Source organism: Rhyacophila brunnea, unplaced genomic scaffold (genome assembly GCF_057557595.1).
Source record: "Rhyacophila brunnea isolate RB1 unplaced genomic scaffold, BYU_Rbru_1.0 scaffold_15, whole genome shotgun sequence".
NCBI classification, from domain to species: domain Eukaryota; kingdom Metazoa; phylum Arthropoda; class Insecta; order Trichoptera; family Rhyacophilidae; genus Rhyacophila; species Rhyacophila brunnea.
This window is the reverse complement of record NW_028232806.1, coordinates 32,537,501-32,563,236: the sequence shown is the minus strand read 5'-3', so window position 1 is coordinate 32,563,236 and position 25,736 is coordinate 32,537,501. Positions and strand designations below refer to the sequence as shown.

Sequence of the window (25,736 nt, the reverse complement as noted above, 5' to 3'; positions counted from 1 at the left end):
CAGCGAAAGTAAAAGATCAAATTTATTATAAATGAAAGTGTTTTTTTTTTACTTTTCAATAAGGGTAGTTGCAAAATCACTTACCTCCAATCTATTTTATTGTAATATAATCACAAAGAAACTGGCTGTCATATTTAGGGTTGAAAATAAGATATTTTATTAGCATTGTAATATGTAAGTATATATCATCAAATGTATTGGTAAAAATAATATTAATGATATAAGTTTAAAAAAAATGATAGTTCATAAATAAAGCAATAAATTATTTATTAAACATGTATTTATATTAATTATCTAAACAATTGGAGATAGGTGACGTTGGAACTAATCATCATAATATAATATATACATATAGTATTATCATGTCTTCAAACATGTATAATATAAATTATGATATAAAAAATAATTAATAAATATATGTAAAAACTAATTACTTAGTTAAAATAATATTATAATAATATTTAGACATAAAATGGCATGAAAAATACAAGAAATGATTAGCTTAAACACCCAAGATACAACCAATATAATATAATAATTTTAAATTTATTTCATTATCTTTAATGGTAAATAATAAATGTTTTATACATAGGTGATTATGTGTAGATATAAATCACGCCCTTTTGATTGGACAAGCACTAAAATATAAAATCACAAACTTGTAATGTCATTAAGTAAGATTTTCACCACTGATTTAATAAAGTCTTATTTTTAATGTAAAAGTTTATCACATTATATTGTCTTTTGATTACATCGTATATGATTAAATTAATAATTGTCTATTACTTTAGTAAAAATGTAATATATATATATGTATATTTTTAACGGGACGTCTAACACTGTTTAATATATGGAATTCTCCATAGAAAGATGTCAACTCAGAGACGAAAGGAGATAAGCGAGTATGATGGATGAAATAGTGTATCTTCTTCTGTGACATAGGATATCTCTGCACTCGGCGCCACTCTGCATAGCTGCTGGGTTTTCTCCTGTAAAATAAGATAATGATAAAAGTAAAGAAATTACCACATAATAATTATATTATGTGAAAGACAATTAGTTATCATACTAATATTTTATACTACACGTACATATAGTGAGTTAACTAGCATGTCTAACAGCGGCGTCTTATTAATTATTATTCTTAGGCCCGTTTTAGACGGGACACCGGTGTCACGCTCGATATAATATAGAAGGCCTTTGTATTCGAATAAAGGGGTATTTGTATTATGTTTATGAACGCCCCAGAGCTAATGAGTCAACGCATAATTTCGCGTTTTAAATTAGAACATAAACTGGCTGGGGTAATAAAAACAATAGTATCAGCGGCTTGAGAATGTAGCGGCTGACGTAAAAGTGTACCGGACACGCGTTGACTCATTAGGTCTGGTGCGTTCATAAACATAATACAAAGGCCTCCTATATTATATCGAGCGCGACACCGGTGTCCCGTCTGAAACAGGCCTTACTTTCAAATTTTCAACGGACATTATGTGACATTCCAGAACTTAGTAAATAAAATTATTAATATTTGGTTATCATATTGCTTAAAACTTGAAAACTTTTTTTAATAATTGCTGGCATGCCAAAGGGAAAATTCCTCTTAGGGAAAATTATTAATTAGGTACATCATTATATACATGTATATACCCCCCAAAAAGCACGTGCCCGGAAACTTGTACGTATACAGTTCGCCGTATCACACTTCACCGTGAAATACTGTATCGGAAATATCGGGTTGTATATTAAAAACCGTCCAACCTCTTTGGGATGTAAGTATAGTATATTACTGACATAAAATTCATGTCTAAATAAAACATGGGTTTTGTTTACAGAAAGCCAGCGGCAAACAAGTTTTGAAAATAGCCGATATAAAGGATTATTTGTTAAGTTAGGTTAGGTTAGGTTATGTTAGGTTAAATTCATAAATTTTGCCAAAATCGGCTATGAAGATTGAATGAATGTTCATATTGAATCTAATAAAATTGGAGACCTTAAACGGCCATCTCTTTCTGATATAAAGCTTACGGCAAACTGTGCTACGGTGAAAATTTTACGTACAATTTACATGTAACCATCATATTATTATTACCAAAAAGATTTCGCTATAATCTATACTAATAATAAAATTAAAATATCAATCGGTGGCTTGGTAAAAAGTGTGCCTTTCGATCAACGTTTTGATTATTTTTATGATAGAAAGAGCTTACTATAATTACTCTTCTCTGTAATAAATTAGTAAACACTAAAACAATATTTAGGTGTGGCATTAATTTAATAGTAAGATGTTGATATGTTACGCCGAATGTGCAAAATTAAGTATTACATGAAATGGGAAAAATTTTGCCTAAATCATGAAAAATGCAAGCCAGTTGCCTTATTCATGAATTAAGCAAAATATCTGCTAAATGTGTGAATTCGGCAGTAATTTTTCTGCCTAGTTCATGCATTGGGCAAATTAGATAGTAGCGCTACGGTGGTGTTTTTTGCAACTAAACCAAATGTGTCAAATGCTTATGCATTGGTCAAAATAGATGGTCGCGCTCCGGTGGTGTTTTTTGCAACTAATCAAACTAACCAAATGTGTCAAATATCATTGATTATATAAAAATATACCAATCAATAACTAGAATGACGTTAATATCCATTTAATATGCGCAAAAAAAATCTAGAACTATAATATGATAATGGAAATATTTTATTAAAATGTATTTTCGCGATATGATTCGTGCTTGGGTATCAATCGTGCAATGGTCGATTGTATGTTTGTGATAGTTTGTTGATATTTACTAGCTAACTTCAAAATGGACATTCAGTTGAATTCAGAATTACAAAACCTAATCTAACCTAACCTAACCTAACCTAATAATAATAATATTATATTATGTCCAATTATAACTAATAAACCCATCCGTATTAAATTTACTTTTTTACTGTCGGCGTTTTCGGCGAATTCGGCGTAACAGATCTATGAAAAGGTTCTGATATTAATAGATATAATAATATCTTCTCAGTAGAATAACGGACTTGCAATAATAATACATGCACAATGCGCAGGTAAGTAAGAAGATAGCTGAGTGGAGTAATGATCTGATTGGATAAAGGAGCATCCTATTATATCCAAACGTTGCCAATCACATATCATCAATAAAAGAGTTTGTCGAGTCTAATAATAGTGATGTAAGTTGAGTTTAGATGTGCACGTAGGTTTAATGTAAATCTCATTGTTCCGAAACAAAATCAAATTAAATCAGCATATTTATTTATTCTGTACATCGGCTTAGTTTTTTAGAATAATTTTACGCCGTCAAAGTTTTGGTCTATTACTACTTTAAAATAAAATAAAAGTACATAGCTTATGACGTATATAATACCGTTAAATATATGGACGTATATGCTGGCAGGATATGCGTTATTGGGTACGCAAGAGTAGTTCCCAGCATGTGAAGCGGATGTCGAAGGGATGAAAAGATCAGATGATCTGGTCGAGGAGTCAGTGCTGACGTTAACGCCACGGTCTACGTCAAAGTTTATCATTCTGCTATTGTGATACCTGGACAGATAATAAAAGAACAGCAATATTAGATGGTATTAAGTCCTGTAACATAAATTGAATATACCTACAGGTATGGAGAATGTCATTATTTTACGAAAGAAGTGTCTTTATTTGATTCTGCTGCATAATCTGTAAAAAATGAATCACTCAAAAAAGTATAACAACAAAAAACACAAGTCTTTCTCTGGTCGACATTTAATATGAACAAGGTCATTTTAAATGTAAATAATTTATGTGATTAACTGATGTTACCCTGATTTAGTTTGAGATTTTCTTTGACGTTTGTGTATTTTTACTGTTCTATATTATATTACAAAAAAAAACTAAATAATGATTGTATGTTAGATTTCTTGTTCAGAGATAATCTCTTGTGACTAATAGATACCTTTTAAATCAAATATTACACACTATATTTACCAGAATACAAATGCTGGTGCTTCAGTAGTCTTAAGAATGATGCACTGCAATCTCAAAGACGATCCAGGTTTTATGTATTTATCGGCTGGACCGGTGATTTGAGCTCTCGCTTCTATGTAAACATAAATCAATAAATGTGTTAGTGTTGAAACATAAATATTATAGTAATTTTTTAACATAAAAATGCAAATAAAATTGCTACCGAGTAAAAATATAATTTGATTATTTAAGTTGTTTTTATATGAATTTTCAGTTGAATAGTTTATTTATTTATAATCTGTCTGTACTAGATGAAACAAAGGTAAACGATCAATTTTGTTCCAAAGGAGGACATAGTTATAGGCCTCCATATGGTTATTTTTGTAGACTGTTTCCAATAAATAGTGGTTAGCCATTCACTTAACCCCTAGGTGCTTGCTGGAGAACACACGCCGTTTTCCAGATGCAGGATTTGGTCCACATCTACAGCATCAAAGACGAACACTTCTCTAGCATGAAACTTAACACTATCTCAGTATATTATTATAGATAGTTCAAAACTTGAATAATTAAATATGACATATTATGTTTTTTTAATAATTTATAATATCTATACATTTATGAAAAATGTACAAATGTTTCACCATTATGATTAGTTTTTACATACGAATTTAATGATAGTTTCATCAATTTCTATCACAATCATAATAATATAATAGTGTTAACCATTGATTTATACAGGACATATTATATTTACATAATATAAAATCTCAATATGAAAGTAAACGCGTTAGAAAAAAATATTACCAAAAGCATTAATACAAAATCATTTTAAAATTCACACGTATTACAATATAGGTAGAGTTCAACACAATTAAAATGTATTTAAACATACCTATTTAATTTTAAAACACCTCATACTATTATAGGTAAAATATCTACTAGAAAAAAATGAAAAAATGATGACGACTGGTTGGACTCGAATCCACATCTCTGGATTCAAATTAATGTGCTCTACGAATTCGCAACAGTATACTCTGCATTTAATTATGAATACATTAACTAATAGTATTAACATATTATTATTAAAGCACTTAGCAATCGGGTTTTGTGGTTTAATTATCAATAATTACGTCAATTACTAACCGACGTCAGGATCTTTGCTGGTTTGTTATAATGTACTTCCACTAGCTAATAATATAATAAAAAATATTTATATTCAACGAATAATTCACAGGATTTGAGAATGTAACATTCTTTATTGAACACACGTTGAAAATACTATCTACCAACAAACATTTTAAAATATTGTGAGTTTTATTGACCGTGTCCGATTGTAATAAGATCATAGGCCTCCACGGAGTGGGTAGACGTTTGTACAGAATATTATTTATATAGAAATGTATGTTAGCCACTTGCTCAACCAATTAGGTCCATATGCTGGCTCCAAAAACACATTGTAAAACAATATAAGTATTCTTATTGTGCATTTGCCACATCCAGAAGTCGAACCTGGGACTCATGAACGCTCGGCCATCGTGGGAATTTTGTGAATTATTCGTACAATATATTTTTTTTTATTAAAATATATTTTATTGTGTTTAGTAATATTATAACTATGTACCTACGTTTATAGTATATACGTTAGGAGAATACAAATTTGCAAACAGTAAATACAATTAATTCATCTTTATAATTAACTATTTCTTTTATTCAAAGAATAATTCATAAGATTTAAGAATGTAGGTACTATTTTAATTATTGAACATACATAATTTTGAAAAACACTTTCTGAGAAAATATATTATAACCAATAGAAAAAATCTTTTTGAAAAAAGTAAGCCACCTCGGCAGGGAATCGAACCCTGCATCTCCCGGGTTTACACCCCGTCCGTCGCATTTACCTCTATGCTACGCAATGACATACTGATCGCGACAAATTTTAACTATTGGCCTTTTTAATACCTACTCATCAGCGTTCTTCTAAATTAAGCTACTTTGGCAATCGGTTTTTGTTTTTATTAAATCAAAGTCGATACCTATTACTTCAATTACTAACCGACGTCGTGGATTTCTCCAATATTTTTTATGATGTAACTTACTTGAACTTGCTAATAATTTATAATTAACTATTTCTTTTATTCAACGAATATTTCACAAGATTTAAGAATGTAACATTCTGATTATTGAACATACATAATTTTGAAAATAATAGTATAAGTAATAGGTATCTTAGATGCTACGTTCATTAACAATTCAATGATATAAATATAAAATGCATGATACACTTACCAACAACGTTGAGTTGTAAGAAAATACTAGTAGGAGGATGTGACGAGACCTGGCATTCATAAATACCTGCATCTCTTTTCTGGACGAATTTTATCTGAAGAGTCCAGTCCTGAGAAAAAAGTGTAATAAATTATATTACATAATATAATTATCTTGAATTCACTAGGTATAGCGCATATGAACAAAAATTGGTGTGTATACTTATGTACGCGCGTTAGAATTTATTACTTCTTTGGCGTAACAAAACAAAAACAAAACTTGTTATAAACTAGATTTTTTGACTAGCTCTTAATTATCTTGTTAAATTACACACTCGAGATAAAGGACCGCTTATTGGAACGCCGTTGGTTTATTTCTATACACTTTAACTCATATTACTAAATTATTTATCGTTGTTTTATTTTTAAAGTAACAACCTGCCACTATGACGTTTAATAGTTTGTTTACGTAAGAAATTGCAAATGGCCGACAATAATAATTTTGCTGCCTAGCAACGGAAGAATTCTACACTATAATATTATTATACTAGATAATCTTTACTATTGCAGTATCATTCTGTAGCGTAATGGTTGTGCGTTCGGTAGATAACCGAAAAATCGTTGGTTCGAATCCAATCGAGATTGTTTTTTGTGTGAAAAAATAAATTATATGTGACATGTCACACGCCAAAAACACACTCTGATCTGATTTTCTAAACGCGCCAAAAGAAATTAGTACTTCAAAAATATGTATAACAATGTCCAAAGTAGAGTGAGACAGAGAAATAACGTGTCAAATAATATTATATGAGCGTGTTCTAAATTTGAAAAATCTGAGGATTTGTTTATTTTAATCAGGTCATGAAAGAAAACAAAAGATACTCTTATAATAATTTGACAGTTTGTTGTTTTCAGTGTGGTAATTGTATCGAATAACAATTTATGTATCGCAAAATTAGTGTGTTATCCAAAAGATTTAAGTGTGGTTATAATAGGGATAGGGTGTGGAAACCAATTGTAACCTAGGCACCATTTAACATCGATCAAAAATAGAAACATTATTATGTTTGAAGAAGAACTATTAGCTAAGCGTTACGGCTTGACAAATATACCTGTTTGGTGATGGTGTGCTCGGAAAAATCAAGAGACTACAAAGATTTTTTGTCCAAGCTGATGCAGCAGCTCACATAGAAATAATTGAGTCTAAAACCCAAGGACAAAGACAGTCCATACACGAACGTATGTTCGAGAGGAAGACAAAAAGAAGACGTATGATAATATTGACAGGTGTTTATACCTGGGAAAACATGTAAATGTTACCCATAGAATATTTTTATTATAGTAAAAATTGGCAGATAGTTATTGTTTTTTTAATACTGCAAAAGAGGGCGAGATTTTCAAAATCTAGAATGTTCCACAGATAAGTATTTACCCCGTGGACTTCCGCACTTTTCCGGGTACATACCACATACCCAGACACTTCGAATTTTGAATCTAGGATTGAATACCTGGCTTGCAGTTATAACTACTAACTCACCTATGAGTTATTGCGACCTGTCGCATCCATAAAAATGGTTATCTAATGCATGTAGCTTTTATTTATTTATTTATTTGTCTATTTAGAAAATAGTTTTATGGTATGACAACGATTCGCCAATGCGCCATAATAAATATTAAATACAAATTATAAAAATGAATTACTTACAAATAACAACCAATATAACAAGAAAGTAGAAAAGTAAGTATGTGCTTATGTAGATATTAAAGTAAAATGATAGATACAATTACAAATTTAACATATTAAATACGTCCACAAACATGATTTAGTTAACAAAAAATAAATCAACCTTTATGGTGCCATCAAATAGGTTAATCACACGATACACAGCGTCATGAAAAATCACATCCGTCCTGCAACGGGGTATCATGAACATCGTAGAGTTACCAGTGATATTGGTGGGAACATGAAAATTAATATTTGCCAGTAAGTATATACGGATTGTAAATGAACCCATGAATAAGTAAAAAGAAATACTTTAAAAGAGAAATCACTATTCAGGTGGACAGGTATTGCGCTGAAGGCATTAATAGGACCATTATTGTCCATTTGTGTCGTCCACGCTGACTTATCTGATGCTGATTATAATACTTTACAAATAAATTAATTAATTCACTCATTTAGACATAATTTATAAATGTATTTTGTCAGTTAAACCTTCCACATAAACAGGCAATAATGCGGATCTATATCACTTTGAGACAGCATTCAATTAAATACGCCTATCGAGTACCTAATGAAACAAACTAACCATTATTTAAGCTAATATGTCTCTTGTTATAGATGTATTTAGGAGACATAATATTATCCATTTATGTTATGACAGAATTATTTTTAACGGTATTAAGTGTTCGTAACGTTAATGCTATGCTTGTATGAATTTTACTTATAATGATATTGAAAGGTTCTTTGAAAATATATAATTTAGATTATTATTTATTTTTTGTAAAGAATAGAAGAATTTTGTACGAAATAAAGATTTTTAACAAGAAGTTTCACAAAGAAATCTGATATAAAATATTATTTTTTATATATAATTCAATATCTACAAGATAGAAAACATTGTTCATATTATTGCGTTTTTATTATATTTACATACTATAATAACACAGGTATTAAGAATATTATAGTTCCTACTAATTATTAGAATAATTTTTTGAATTTAATAGCAATACCTACTAATTTATTTATTCAGTCGTACGGTTGAGGGTTATTGATGACAAGATACACAAACAAAAAACTACGGCGACCAACAAAAAATACCATCAAAAGTCTCCTCCAGAACCCTACAGAGGCCGAAATCATTATCGATTGACTCATAGAAATATTAGCAGGGTTGACTACAAAACATAGCAATATCCAGCATCTATGTAATTCTATAGTTTTTTTTCTGATAACTAGTAACATAATAAGTTTAGTAAAATCGTTAAGGCAATAATGTATATAAGTTCTAATATTGTTTTCATACATAAATAAAATTCTAGAAGCAAACCAAATAAAACCTAGCATTATTATAAGCTATAATTAATTGAGAGGTGTATGTTGGGCATCACGCAAAAATACCGTAAGAGAAACGAATGGGTTAGTTAGCAGACAAGAGTACGCGATGTTTGTAATAGACGTTGCCAAATAGCTGAAATGGAGATGGGCGGGGCACATTGCTCGTCGAAAGGACGGCCGCTGGACAAATGCCGTCATCCAATGAACGAAACGGCCACAGGGTCACCCTAAAAGCCGCTGGATTGACGAACTGATAAAGTTCGGCGGAAATACGTGACAGCAAACGACACAGAACCGAGAGAGTTGGAGGAAACTTGGGGAGGCCTTCACCCAGTAGTGGATTGACCCCAGCTGATGCTGAATGATAATTAACTGTAAGTATTCACCAATAAACTCTATGATAGTTATAAAAATCAACAATTGTCAGTCGGTACTATTCAAAAACCGGTAAAAATAAACGATAGACCAAAAATATATTTTGTTTTAATATTTGACGAAAGAGAAATAATTCATATTGGCGAAAAATTGAAAATATTATTTCCATATTCCCTGGAAGAATAGTTTCTGGGTTAAAGTGGTTTTATTCAAATGGAACAAATGGCTACGAAATCTTTTGTTGGATGCATTTTATGCGCTCTGAAATGCCGCCGAAGGAGCAAAGCGTTTTATCCAAAGACTTTTCACTCTTTTTGGGGCCGAAATTTTTCGTGAGATATTCTCTCTACTATTTTAAATACATTTTTCCGCATGGAAAAATTCTTTCGAAATGATAAATCCAACGTTAATATTAAAAATATGTCGGAATGTTTTGAATTTAGCATTTGAATTATTCGAATGCAGATACCTACATGATCTAACTACATTTTAAAATAATATATGATTACTATGTTTGTTAGTTAGTACTAGACAGTATACCTCAGGTTTTAGGATCTTTAATTTATTGTTGACAGACGATCAAGCGAGATTTTTTGGAAGGGTTTGGTCTTATTATAAATTTAAATTACCACTTAGTGACAATATTTTTATAAAAGGCGACTAGCGGAAAATTCGGAGCTTGCAATTTGAGACATTTTTGTTGGAGAATTTACATTTTAAAGTGTTTTAATTAATATTATACGTATCAAAAAATATTGATTGTAAAAATATTTTCATTTAAAGTCAAAGATAAACTTACGATTCTTAAAAAAAATACAAAATGTGAATTGGTTTAACGGCCCACATGCCCAGCGTAGGTCAGAATGGAGCTTTTGTGGTATTTTCATATACAATTTCAATAACCTTGGACATTCCTTAAACGTTGTAGATAATCTATTTATATAATTTTGAAGCCTTATTATCATTTATATTTATTTTAAACAATTGATGAATGCGTAAAGTATTTTTATTACATAAAATAGTATTGAACCTCTCACTCTAATGTTTTAGAATATAGTCATATTTCAGTACGTCCATGTGCAGTGGTGTTAAGAGTTTTTAGATTTATTTATTTTTAAACGCATTTAATATACCATAAGTAAAATTAAAGTTAAAATTATGAAGTGACATATTTACGATAAAAAATTATATTTTATAATCTTTTTGATCCCAAATTTGATAAGAATTAGGCATTTTATTATTCAAAAATGGGCAAGATTAACACATTTGAAGATAATTCTAAAGATATTTATTATAAGCTATGTCTTTGATCATTCAAATGTGATAAACATCTTACGAATAATGTTTGCTTTATAATAATTATTGACCTAAGAATAAGATAGTATTTTTTTGAAATATGCCATTTATATTGGCATTTCCCAGTGGCTAAGCTACAACATATGGCCGTAGCTATACATTTAAAAACGATAAATGAAGTAGGGAGTAAGATCATGTTAACGCGCGTGTTTGAACATGTACCTAACCGAAAAAAAATGTTATTTAAAAAACGTAATTGCGTTTAAAAATAAAAAAATCTAAAAAATCTTAACACCACTGCACATGGATGTACTGAAATATGACTATATTCTAAAACATAAGAGCTAGAGGTTTAAAAGAATACTATTTTAAGTAATAAAAATACTTTATGCAGTCATTAAATGTTTAAATTAAATATAAAGGATAATAAGGCTTCAAAATTTTATAAATAGATTATCTACAACGTTTAAGGAATGTCCAGGGATATGCGCTGAAAATACCATAAAAACTCCATTTTGACCTGCGTTGAGCATGTGGGCCCTTTTATTATTTACCATAGTGTGGTATATTATTAAAATTTAGTCTATTAAGCTTACTGTAACGCATACAAAATATTTTTGATAAATTTATAGTGTTGGGTTTTTTATATTTACTTTATAAATATACTTTTTTATATAATGTAAAATTGTATATAACTTAAAATCTCTTTTATTCGTAATCGTAGGCAACGCTCTGTTTGCAATACGCATTTATAATTTATGAAAAGTAAATAATGAAATCTGATGGATAAATATCAATTATATGTATTTACTAGAGAATGCTATCGATTTTAAATATTGTATCATTTTAATTACATGTAATATTGTTGATTCTAGAAATAGCTTAAAATATAATGAAGATAAGAAGTGCATCTTCATCAGTCTAAATCTATCCATTGCTATATGAAGGCCTCTCCAAGTTTATTGAACTCCTCTCGTTCCTGTGCGTTGCGCTGCCACGAACTTCCGCAGAACTTAACCATTTCATTGATCCAGCGGTCTCTCGTTCTACTTTGCAGACGTTTTATACTTCTTGGGTACTACTGGGCGACTAGATTTGTCCAGCGATTATCCCTTTTTCAAGCTATGTGTCCAGCCCACTTCCATTTGATATTTTTACCGAACTAACGAAGTGCATTTTAATTGAAATATTTGTTTTCATAAGTGCTGGGTCACCTAAGGTGATAATTCTTATCGTCGATGTAGGATTGGTTTGTCGAATAGACCAAATGTCAAATTTTCACGAGACAAGAAACAAATTTCATTATCCTATATTTAAAAACATGGAAGTATTTAAATTGTTGTTTTTACAAAGAAAATGGTGGTTCTGGTCTATTTAGATACAAAAAATCATTCTGCATTAAAAGGTCGATTTCGACAAAAACGGATATTCGACAAACCAATCCTATAGCGACGCTATAGTAACAGGAGTGTTAAATATAAAAATTATTACAATTTATATTAATTTCTACATAGTGATACAAAATCTACATTCTGAATTTAATGCCGGAATTCCCGACTGAAAATGTAAATATAAACAGCCAAATTCAAAATATCTAGGAAACCAAATCGTAATGTATTTTGACTTTTTGCAATTACACGCGACTCCACCCGCAAGCTTTCCCCGCTATTAAATACAATATAATATAAGTTTGTTCAAAGAAGAAAGTAATATTAACCATTTTTACTAAAAATCCTAGAAGTGTCAAGAGATACTTTAACATTTTTTCTTCTAACCATTTTCCACCATTTTACGCAGAGATACGGACATATTTTATTTTTGGGAATTTAATGTTCTTAATAAATATAAAACAAGTGCAGTCACTGGTACTTAAGTTTCAGGGAGATTATTTATTTATTTACAGCGACTAAAAAATTGTAAAATAATTAAAAATTCACGACTACACCGCATTTTTTTCATTAAACGTAATTTAAACTTAAGCCCCGAACATCTTTTTAAGAGTTTAATACTCTGTTTGATAATAAACAAAGACGTTTGAGGGTGATTAAAAGGAGTAATTCGGGCCTTAATTAATTTGCGGAAATTTTTATAAAACACTTTATTTTCAAATGATGAAGCATTTATAATGCATAATAAAAAAAAGCCTAAATGGACTCCGTGAAAGCCTCTTTCTGTAATTTTTTCACGGTCTAAAGGTTTTGAAAGGCTTACTTTCAGATTTTTAGAATGTGAGAGTTCTACAGTAGGGTGTTCGGAAAATTGTGAATGCCATCATTACGACACTGATATGTGATATTATTATCAGTTAAAAAATCTGTTATGGGTATAGGTAGGAATTAATTATTGATAAAAATTAACATAATTAAAATACATCACGTAAACCTCGTAAATCCAAAAAATAAGTCCGTAAAATCAAATATTTTTATTTTTAGTAGACAATAATATTACAAAGCAGTGTATATTCAATTAGGTATATTAGTGTTAAAATTGAATTATTGACCAAAATTGGATTTACTAGTTGTAAAAAATAGACCGCCGATATAATATTATATAACATATAATATAATTTTATAGAATATTTACACAACATGGCTTGGGAAAATGCATGCTGGGTATTATAAAGAGAGATTAAAAATAAGTAAACGAGTTAGGGAGCGAACACAAGTGGGGAACATGATACAAAGTACGCAGGCTATATTGCTTAAATAACAGATCATCTCTGCATAAATGTCATAATCCAGTTATCCTAAAAGATTTTATAAAACCTAAAGGGTGATTAAATGTCTCTTGAATCTATGAGATATTCAATAATACAGTGGCACAAATGCATAAAGTGGACACACGCAGATGCGGGTTAAGTGACATAAATGCACGGTGCATTGAAGGACGCAAGGAGACTGGCTAGTGACAGAGATTCTTGGAGGCACCGCGAGTCCATATACTCCAGCCAAGAGGCGGATATATCCGAAGAAAAAGAAAAAGTAGGTATTTAACCTGGATAATAAAAATAAGTACTACTGTACATAATTATTCTTACTTGATTATTCAGAAATATTTTGTAAAACGAATTATATTGAATTACCACGCTTTTCTATTGTGAGAAAAATATTATTTATATTCCTTATTTTTAGACACGCTGTATAAATATAGGTATATAATCATTCCGTTAAAGCGTTTGAAAAAAATATAGGGCTTTTCTCTTTTTATTTTTAGTTGAGCGAATGCGGTAGGTACAGTTCATTGTTATGATCTCAAAAGAAGAAAAAAACAGCGAAAATATTTTTTTAAGCAGAAAAATGATAGAACTAATTTTTATTGTGGTCTGATTTTGATTTGAGATTTTTAAACCTTTGTTATAAGATCGTTCAGAAACCCCCAAAATGTGGTAGGTGTAAAAATACGATGATTTATTTAGCTTCAAAGAGGAATGTGGGATGAAGCATTCATCTCACATTCATATTTATCTTAACCTTCTAAGAAGTATGAAGCCTCAGTTGTGCTTTATTCTACTAATATAACCTACCATTTTGATGATGTCGATTGGAATACCATAAGCTGTGCTCACTAAATTAATTTACAAATTAATATAATTATTCCAATTACGTAAAGTGAGTTTAGATAGATATTATGAATAAAATGACAGTTCACTCGGAATACTTTCTTTTACTATAATATAATAATAATATTTTCATTTTGTATTTTTGTCATATTAACTACTTTTGGTTATACTATTGATTAACTGTTTCATGTATTAGTTTGAACGTCTCGATCTTCTAGTATTTTGTCATTCTAATTATTCATCGTAATAAACACCTACATAGTCAGAATTGAATTATTTGATTCGTTTCTATGTTAACAGGTTAATGCAGGTTTATATTCAACCTTTTTGAAAGGTTAGACATTAAAACTAATTTGGATTTAGCGACACCCCAAACTTGTCACATTAAAAGGTGATTATTGATGAAAACCCTTTAATTTACATATTATTTTTCTAATTGATCACAATAATGTGTAATATTATTATAAATTAATAGTGGTACCAGTGAATAAAAACTATAACTATTTTATGAACTGCAGATAAATGAAAATTTTAAATAAAACTTCAAACACACTAGGTACTAGATTCTAGAATATTCCAAGATGCTCAGGATGGCAGTCCAGACGGTCGTAAGACAATGGGTAGGCCTAATTTTTGGTGGTGGTACGGTCAATAAGGATACTTAAGTGGCCATATGACCATTTAAATTCCAGGAACTGTTATGGCGGTACCCACAAATAAAACAAAAATAACTATAAAGGCTTGTATTTCGGTAAAGTATTTCACCATGAATCCAACATAATATTATGTAAGTGTGTTTAAAACAATCAACTGGGGCTATTATAATCAGTGTAAAATACAGCGTGTATACACGCTCGTGTAATTGTAGAGCGCGTATATAGACGCAGGTAAGGAAGCTGAGATCTGCTTATGATTGTTTTTTTCTTTTCTCTATTATTTGTCCCATGATTGTTAATGATAACAATAAATTATGATAATTTAATCATCGTATATAATATATGAAGTAACAAAAATAATAATATAATATTGTATAAAATAATAAACTTACTTCAGAATGTAGAAAATGTATGGCCTGATATCTCTCATCCGAGGTATATGTGGTGAGACCAACGGTCAGCAGGTGTCTATCTTTTCGCCTTATCCACGAAACCTGTCAAAATAGAAAATAATTACAATTATAATGGTTTTGTTGAGACAGAATTTAGGAAATTAAATATATTATATCATTTAGAAAGGTCAAGATTATTTTATTCAGAAATTAATATAAGGAAAGTCTAGCAAAAGTGTTGCCTTGTCATTACAATGACTATCTCGAAAATAAAAGGAAGCATGTTTGTTTTTTTTGACTACGCTCTCTATCAAAAAAATTACGTAAGTATTTCATAAATTATATTCAGCTATTATTTGTGACGGCCAATACGTGACGCAATGGCTTTAAAAATAATATACTTAACATATTTTTTTCAGATCCGGTATCTCAACCAAACACATGACTTATACAACAGACAATACAAACATGAACTCTTCCAAATCAACCCACCCCGTACCATATTCGGTCTTAACCCATCGCGCCCTATCAGCGCCAATTTGACATGATGAAAATAAAAAAAAAAAATCATATTTTGATTTTTTTTAAAGTTGAAATTACTCAATAATAGATGTAGCTATCATTTTATGATGTTAGTCATATAAAGTCCAATATATTTTTTAAGAAATATTTGATTTATAAAATCTATTTTTATTTAAATTTGTCAAAATAATGATCAGTTCGCTAGGTATGAGGTGTTTGAGACAGTAATAACCATAAAATGGCCCTCTATCTTCTAAATATCTTGAATTATATTATATTAAGCTTCAGTTTTAGTATATCTTCCTTTTATTATTTACTTCTATCATGGACTCTTAATCTATGTCATTTTGTATAAAAAAAACTAAAAAAACCCAAAAAACTATAATTGACATGTTTTTTTTCATTCCACGTATACACAAAGTTTACTTTAAATGTAAATATTTAACAGAAAAATTTAAAACCTATAAATAATTAAAAGATTTATTTGAATTGAATGAATAATACATGAGTTATATCAATTTTAGTAATCAGTGTGCCTTTTCCATATTTTCCATTGACCATATCATAATGCCTTACATATTTTGGAATGAAACATCAGCAGTTATTTACTCCTGAGAATATCTCAGGAACTGACACCCAAGACAGAGTTCGCTACGCACTCAAGTGTACTTTGACTGAGTTTACTGAGACTTAATTTTACAAAAGGTTCCCATGGGAGAGTATGAAGAATTATTGAAAAACAAGTAGTTATTTTTAATAATATATATAATTTATTGTACAGAGAATAAAGTTAAACAATAATGATGAAAATTAATAATTGTGAAGATATCTTCACGTCCACAGTAAAACAGTAAAAACCTATAACTTCTACAACTAACAGACAATACAAGCATAAACTCCTTCAAATCAACCCGCCTCGTAATACACTATAATACGTCTTAATCGACTGTACCAATAGGCATTACGTTTGGAATGAAGCATCAGCAGTTATTTAAGCCTGGGAATGTCTCACGAGCTGATTCCCAAGACAGAAGTCGCTACAGAATCTAGTGTACTTTGACTGAGTTTACTGAGACTTATTTTAACAAAAATTTCCCATGCAAGAGAAGAGTATGGAAAACTAATGAAAAACAAATGGTTATTTTTAATAAAATATATATTATACAGCAAAAAGCTTAACCTGATCCGTGCCATGGGCGAATTCACTCGCCAAAGCGTGTATGTCGCATCAGGCCACGGACAAATATATTTGCGGGTTCTTGCAAACGTCATAACTTCTGAATAAACATTATGTGTATATTTTTTAAATAATATTCATCATTTTAGTGTGAAAATATTCGCGATAAATTTGATAAACAAGTTGTGTTGCTGAGTTTTCACAAATATTTATCATTCCGTTCCTATTTCATAATTTTTAAAGGATTTATGTTATTTTAAAAATAGCTGGCCAAGTAAGTATCCACCTAGTAAAAATTGGCTAGCAGTGATAAAGTTAAACAATAATGATGAACGTACATAATTGTGAAGATATCTTCACGTCCACAATAAAACGCCGTACTAAAAATAGTGTACTTATATCTAAAAATGGTATTTTACTTGCGGCCCGCCGCTCATTTTGAATTCTTGAATTTGGCCCTCCATCCAAAAAGTTTGCCCCCCCCTATTGTAATCCATTTCTCAGAGAAAACAAAATTAAATAAAATAAACAACGCAGCCAATTTCGCAATGAAACGTCATCATTTCTCTATTTACTCCGACGCTAGCGAACCTACTTCGCTCCAGCCATTTCCAGTGTCAAAATTCGATTTCATTGTGTTCCTACCGAACGAGTACCTACATAGCACCACCTCCTATCCTCTTGTATACTGAATTAGAAAATGTTTTCTTTTTTCGCAATTTTTCACGCCAAGCGCGAAGAAAAATATAATATCTCACACCGTGTCTGTCTCACACCGACGTTTCGGCATGTTGATGTATATATATGTTAGCGGCAATGTTTAAATGGAATCTTTCAAATAAAGGAAATTAGGAAATTCCAAAGAAATTATTTGTCTAACGTTCATCGAAGTATTTTAGTTAATTTAAACATAAACCCATAATCGTATTTGAATAGTGAACATCTAAAAAGTGCCATAAACAGATGTATTGTTTTAATAATTAAACGAATAAGTCACATTATTTAAGAATATTGCATTATTTTATTGAATAAAATATTATAATTTGAAATACTTTTTTGTGAATTTCTCCTTCTTGCGTCCCTCGTGAATTGCGCCCATGTGCACTAACCACTATGCTATAAGATTACACGTAAATTTCATTTGAACCCGATTTAAGCGTTAAAAATTTTGCAGTGGATATTAGTAAAAAAAAAAATAGTTTAAAAGAGATCTTTATTAAACATAAATTTTATTCCTACTTATACGTGACGTAAATGGAAACTCTACCGTTCTTGATTTATTATCCACCTATGTGTATCTGGTAATAAACTATTATTATTCTCCCAAAATCCAGAACTAATCTGCCATTAGTAATGCAAAATTAGGAGGCCAATAACTATGTTCAATTAAATCGCCTTCGGATATTGATATATTCCACTTACGTGAGAGTGGTTTACTTACTTAGTTTACTCGGAATTCTTCCACGTACTTTTATTTTTAATATTTAATCATAATATCATGACTGTATCTACATATTCTTATTCCAATATTGTTAACACGTATTTTTTATGTCATGTCATGACTGCTTTGAACTTATAATTTGTTATGTTAATTATTTGAAATATACATATTTAAATTATCATGAAACATGTGAATATCTTCAGGTTTCCCCGAAGCTGGCTCTCACCGAGAACCCGTATAAATACTATCCAATCGATGGTAAACAAAATGCAGACTAAGGCATCAGGCAAAATAAATGACGGAAGTATGTAATATGTATTTTTAAATACCTATTAATTTATGATAAACTTCTTTCTAAGTATTTTTTAACAAAGAGTTTTTATTATTTTTACGATAATATGATCAGTCAAACAATATAAGATGTAGGTAGGTACTATTAATTGTTAAGTTGAAGAATGACAATGTAAGAGAAGAGTATTTCACAACCTGTTTCATACTGGATATTAGATTATAGCATATCTACTTGAAATTGGATATACCTATTTTATTAACAGGGTTATAAATAAATAATTGTACGTAAATATGTATACGTATAATATTTTATAGCCGTAAACATCTATTCATACAACCGATGGCAGAATGGGATTGAGACCGGATGACTGGTTTTTATTTTCAAATTCCTTTTAATGATTCTTGTTGGTTATTTATTTCTTCCAATAATATTTTGATCCAAAATATAAATATTCATTAATGACACTTTACTATATTTGACATAAAAGACTAAATCGTATTTGCTCTTATCAGTAAGTATTATTGTAAAGTTTTAAAGAAATTTAAATTACGAACGCAATTGATTTATATTCGCAGAAATAAATGGCGAGTGTCATCGCTTAGTGGTTGATTTATCAACCACCGTAACTTTTTTAAACAATTCGGTCATTACGTTGCTGGTCATTTTATATACTAAAGTGCGTTCTTGAGAAAGTCTTGTATCACATGTATACAGTATGGGAACTGTATGTATTATCAACCATAATTTCAGTGGTCAATATTTATAAAAGGTAAAACAGTGATCCTTCCATCGCATCATCTTATACGTAAAAGTAGGGCGACTCCATTGGGCAGGCCATCTCTCAAAGATGAAAGATACCGAACTATCCAAGATGTTAGGTTTGATAGATGTTGTTGATGATTGTTAGATGAAGATTGCTAGGATCAGAAGTCGTAGACTACTGCAGTGGTATGACTGTTTGGATGGAGATACTGCATCAAGCTAAAGCGGTGAAGTTTTTGGCATTATAAATTAAAGAGTCTATGATAATTTAAATATAGTACCAAGGTTCCCACTAAAATAAAAATACTTTACATATCATAATGATTTATAAAAAAATAATAATTGAACAATCACTAAAACATGTTAATCATAATGCACGTACGAATGTATAATAGTAGGTATGAAAAAAGCTTGCTTTTGCCGTCATTTTTAATACTTATAGAAAAATATTTTATAACCACGAAATCAACCATACCAAAAACTTTAGGGGTGAAACTAAAAGTTTTATATAATATCTTCATAATAGGTATAGGTACCTTTTATAATAGTACAAGTCACAAATGTTAATACTTATATTAATATTTTTTACACTTTGGCAAACCTACCGGTCATTTACTTGCTGGATTGCAATCTAGATGACAGGATTAGAAATTTTTAAATCCCAGGAATCCCGGATTAAAAAAAACTAATTACAACGTTACTCTTTTTATTCCTTGAGTATACGATATATACTTTATATGAATTAATGATTACTGAAAAATTTGCAGATAAAATTTATAATAATAATACTTTGTACGAATAATTTATCATTAAATAGGTAACATTATAATATTTTAGTGCAATTACCTACTTAAAATATACTGGCTCTGACCAATGATAATATATAAATAAATTTGGGGATGACGAGGTGTGTGAAGGATAAAGTCGTTACTGTTATGAGGAGAGAGTTTATTTATCGAAACAAGAATAAAATAAATACAACGATAAAGATGGCAGAGTAATTTTATAATGACGGATAAGGATGTACTGATGAGATTGATTATATTATTAATGAATTGTCTGGCGATGTACCGAGATGTTAATATAACCAAGAGACTGGACTTGAGTGGAATGATGGTTGACTATGTCGAGTGACCGGACTCGATGTGAGAAGTAAGCCGAGTGATGGACTCGAGTGGAGTGAAGATTTATGGATTGTCCTTGCTATTTTTTATACAAATGCAGTTCGTACATTACAAGAGACATTGTTAATATGATAAACCCTATTGATCTAGATTATGATTGACGAAATGCTGACGATCGTTTCCGCTACGTTGTTTTTGTTTTGACAACAACATAATATACGTCTATATTAAAGTGTTTAACCTTTATAATGTTGCTATATAAGTATTAGACCGTACTACAATATTGATAAACTTAACTAACCAATTTTCTAAGATGGATTTTTTTTTATTCGATAAAAATCTATGCTAGGTTGGTACTTAAAATAAGCAAGTCTAGATTTTTAAAACAAATCTGTGGAATAAGTAAAAAAAATGTTGTTATTTAATTATAAAGCTTTTAAATAATATTATTATTTCTCTACCTTTCAGACTTTGCATGTAACGTATAAAATAACAGATTTAAAGGAAAAAAATATATCCGATACTTCTTGGAAAGGAAGTATTACTCTAATATGCTTCTAAGCAAACAACCTTTTTTTGAATTCGGTTTTTTACTTTGAACGGATTCTTTCAAGGAATACATTAATTCGGCAAATTTTCTCAAAAGATGTATTTGCTAACAGGGCTTAAGCCAGCCATTTTACTTTCATTACTTAATAGAATTTTAAAAGCTTCTATGGAATATTATAAATTCATAGTGTTGGTAATTATTTTAATGTACCATGCCTATAGCAAACTAGTTTTTGTGGCTGAAAAAAAATTATGTTTTACCTAACATAGTTAATGGTTATATTTTATAGACTTTAGCAAATAAAAAAATATATCTTTCATGTCGTAAAAATGTAATATTGTTGTTATTAAAAATAAAATATACCTATTACTCGCAGTAAGATGTTAGTCATTAGGTATTTTCAGAAAAGGGTATACAATTCTCAATAAAAATATTTATATTGATAAAAAATAACGTGATTACTGACACGTAGACATCGAACTCAGAAATAATGGGAACTGAAATACATAACGGGTAAGGCGATAGCAGGTAACCGACTCGAGTAAGGAAGAATCCGGGTTAAGCTTACACACGTGTCAATAATACGTTTTACGTCGAATACTGAAAACTGCTCTTGGTTTATGCATTTACGCTCATTTAATGTTGATGTATTACACACACTATTTCACGTGCATAATGTTTCGTAGGACACTCACACATTCAAAACCCTGCATCAAGATGCGGCATATTTAGTATAACCTATCGGTATTCTATGTATTATCTGTTCTGTGTTCATAGCCCTCATAAGAGGGAGGCTGACAGGGCTCTAGTCTGAAGGCCCGGCATGGTGGATCGACTGCCAAGGTGAGATACATCAAAAGTTTCCTCTAATAGCAAAAAAAATCGCTTTAGGAGATATTTTACTTCTAGAATAATAACATTTTAAAATATGTGATTGTGAGATGAATTTTTTGTTAATTGTGTGTCGGTACACGAAATCTCAATATATATTAAAATGAATTTATTTAAAATACACGGAATACCATTAATTTTACCTCACGTAACCCTGGTGTTCCATAGAACGCCATTTGGAAAACGATTAAATGCAATTAAATTCAATTTATTTATTTTTAAACATATTGTGGACATTACAAATTATAAGTTTAAGACGTTCACAACATGACATTTAGAAACAAAGAAATATAAAACAGTATTACATAAAAAAGAGAAAGATCAGTATAGAGATAGATAGTATGTTATTAAATAGCAGAAATATGTACATACAGAACATATAAATTAGATAGGTACAAGGAAGTACAACGGATGAGTTAAGCCGACCCTATTTTAATAATTCATAGTTTCGTCCAGTAGGTGGAATATATCAACACCCGAAGCAATTTCGTTGAACATAGTTATCGCCCTCCCAATTGGCATTACCAGTGGCAGGTTGGTTCTGCACCTTGGGAGAATAAACAACTGATGTTCTCTATTTCTAAGATAGTTATCAGGGACACACAGGTCAACACTGCCCAGAATGGCAGAGTTCTCATTTATACCTCGTATAAGTCGAAAAAAATACGTAGCTAAATAAAGATTTCTTCTAAGTTGCAGACTGCAGTATGTAAGCATGGCTAAGAGAAAGTCAGTTGGATAAACCACAAATAGTATCCATACAACCTCAAGTAAAAGAGTCTCAAGAATTTCTTCTGAACCCTCTCCACCACAAGGCCATACTTCAACTGATGCGGTAGATGATGTTGTAGACATATAAAGCACCATACTACCCTTAGATTTAGTGATATGTAGAGGGCTGCCTAATATCCTGACCTGGGGGCGCGCATAAAAATGTAGGGGCCATACGTAGAATAACAAATAGATAAAAAAAGTTTTATGTAAGATTGTCATAATAAAATACATAAGAGGAAAAATATATTAAATTCTTATTTATCAATAACATAATGAATTTTTGTTTGATAATATATGATGTATTAATAATCGAACAATGTAACATAATATTAAAAGCGAGGAAATAACTGGCAATATAATATAACTGGCATCGCTTCATAGATAATTCAATACATAATTTAAAATTAATATATTCTCAAATATTATCTACATTCAGTTTTTAAAAGCACAGGGAATCATGGGTTTCAATGTCACTGAGTTAAACAATTCCTCTAGGATGTTTTCATATATTTATATATATATACATATATATTATTTAAACTATTATATTTAATCTTATATACATTCAGTACATATTTTAAAATAACTATTTATATTAAGTTCTGCATAATATGATTATAACTGTGATAGAATGTATGTTGATAATAGTATAATGGCTACATAACTTGAACTCAAAAGATCTTTAAAGTATTGAACTAAGAATACAATTTATTGAAGTTGTTAGTTTCAAAGCCAGTAGCCTCTATTTTTCGCCATTTTAAAATAATCACAAAAAATGTTAAACACTGCAAATAAAATAAATTTATTTTTGTATACGTACATATTAGTAAACAATTAGAAAAGGCGAATAAGAATTTCATAAAAATAATTAAAAAAAAATCATGTTTTTAAGTTAGTCGTGAAGTATAAAAAATACTAAAGTAAATAGTAAAGCATATAAATTAACTAATAAAGGAGACTGGATTTAATATATTTTTTAAATTAAATATAATGATGAAAAAATAATTATCTACTACCTATCTACTAACAAAATCAGAATCAACCAAGAATGTCAAAATAGAGGTTACCGACTTTGTAACTTGCAGTCTCAATTAAGCGATATTGATGGATATAGTTTGAGTATAATGCGTAAAAATAAAAATAAAAAGAGAATAAGTAAATAAGTTAATAAGGTAGGGAAAAAAAGTATTGGACAATAAAAAACATACTTAAATACATTGCAGTGGAGAGTGTTGTATATCCAGTGAACAATCAAGACTCACTGAACAACTGAATGTCTGTCCCAAAACTCGTTGGATTAACAGAGAACGACTGAGAAGTAAGTAAAGAGTTAGAAGATGCCTTCATCTCGTAGTAATAATTAAATAATTATTACTGTGTGCAAAAGGATAAGAAAGAAAGCGAGAGATACGATTTAACTTTCAATACTTTCATATATCTGGGATGGCAAACCTATATCGCCTGTGCCATATTTCGATGGAAAATTCTGTTAGCACGCTAATAAAATTTATTATAGGGCTTACCACTATCTCTGAAAATAAGATTTGCCCAAGATGCCAGGTGAATTTCAACCGGGGTACGTAATGTTCAGAAATTTTAGACGCTTTTGATCAAATTTTTATACCACTATGAAAAAATTAAAAACAAAACTAAATTTGACCATTTTAACTAAAAATAGCCTTCGGTATGGATTTTCAATTGATTTATTGGAAAAGAAAAACGCTTGGTTGACGTTAAAAGTACTTTTCTACTTTTAAAAGAAATACCTTTGCACACTACATAATATTTGTAAATAATTACAAGATTAAAAGAACTTTTTATATACCACGTTTTTAAATTCTATTGAATCATATAAACTTGACAATTCTATGTATTAATAATTTAGGACATATAAGGCAATTGTCAACAAATCATTTTTTTACTATTTTGCAATAAACAAACAAATATAGAATACTGAAATATCATTTTGATTTCCATAGTAACGCACGTATATATTAATAATTTAGTTGCTAGGACCACCATCTTAGCAACAAATAATAGTGTATTGGATTACGGATTTCTTCCGAAATAACTTTTTATACAAAACAGAATTAACTGAAAATTAATTCAATTCTACTTAAAGATGGCTAAAAGTATTAAAAGAATGCATTGGCAGCGTGTTCTGATATTATATTCTAAAAGTTTCAAATGTCTAGCTAGTCGGTAAGTTAGTTAAAAATCGATTGCAAGATTTGTACTGGATAAACAATCACCGGACAAACAAGAATACGAACTAATAAAAACGTTGTAACATTGTAAAAAATATAAATGATACCTGAGAATAAAAAGGTTAACCAAGATTTCAGTAAATATATTGATATGTTTTGATGTAAAATTTACTGTTTCAGACGCGTTGATTCGAATCGTTAACTTTTTCATTTCCTCAAATATTTACACATTACAGTTACATTGGTACATTCAACTGTTTTTTTTTTTTTATTTGTATCTATCACCTCTTTCCTTTCACACACAATATGTATATAAATACCTACTATTATAATATGGAAGCTTCCAAGCTCGTGAAAAATATTTGTGCGCAAAGTATCCAGTAATTGAAATACTTTCAGGTAACGAAAGGTATAAAAAATCCTTTTTCCCTTTTTAAA

At 29.8% G+C, this 25,736-nt stretch overlaps 1 protein-coding gene across 1 annotated transcript in view; it reads right to left on the bottom strand.

Moving 5' to 3' along the window:
* Positions 1–758: 758 nt before the first annotated feature.
* The window catches only part of LOC147075248 (uncharacterized), a 75,666-nt gene continuing 50,688 nt past the window's right edge, over positions 759–25,736 (bottom strand). Inside the window, exons 3-7 of the mRNA XM_085942904.1 lie at positions 15,559–15,660; positions 6,245–6,353; positions 3,974–4,085; positions 3,375–3,553; positions 759–989 (exon numbers count right to left, since the gene is read on the bottom strand). Coding sequence (XP_085799030.1) covers positions 874–989; positions 3,375–3,553; positions 3,974–4,085; positions 6,245–6,353; positions 15,559–15,660 — 618 coding nt within the window. The 3' untranslated portion in view covers positions 759–873. The remainder of the gene's footprint in view (positions 990–3,374; positions 3,554–3,973; positions 4,086–6,244; positions 6,354–15,558; positions 15,661–25,736) is intronic.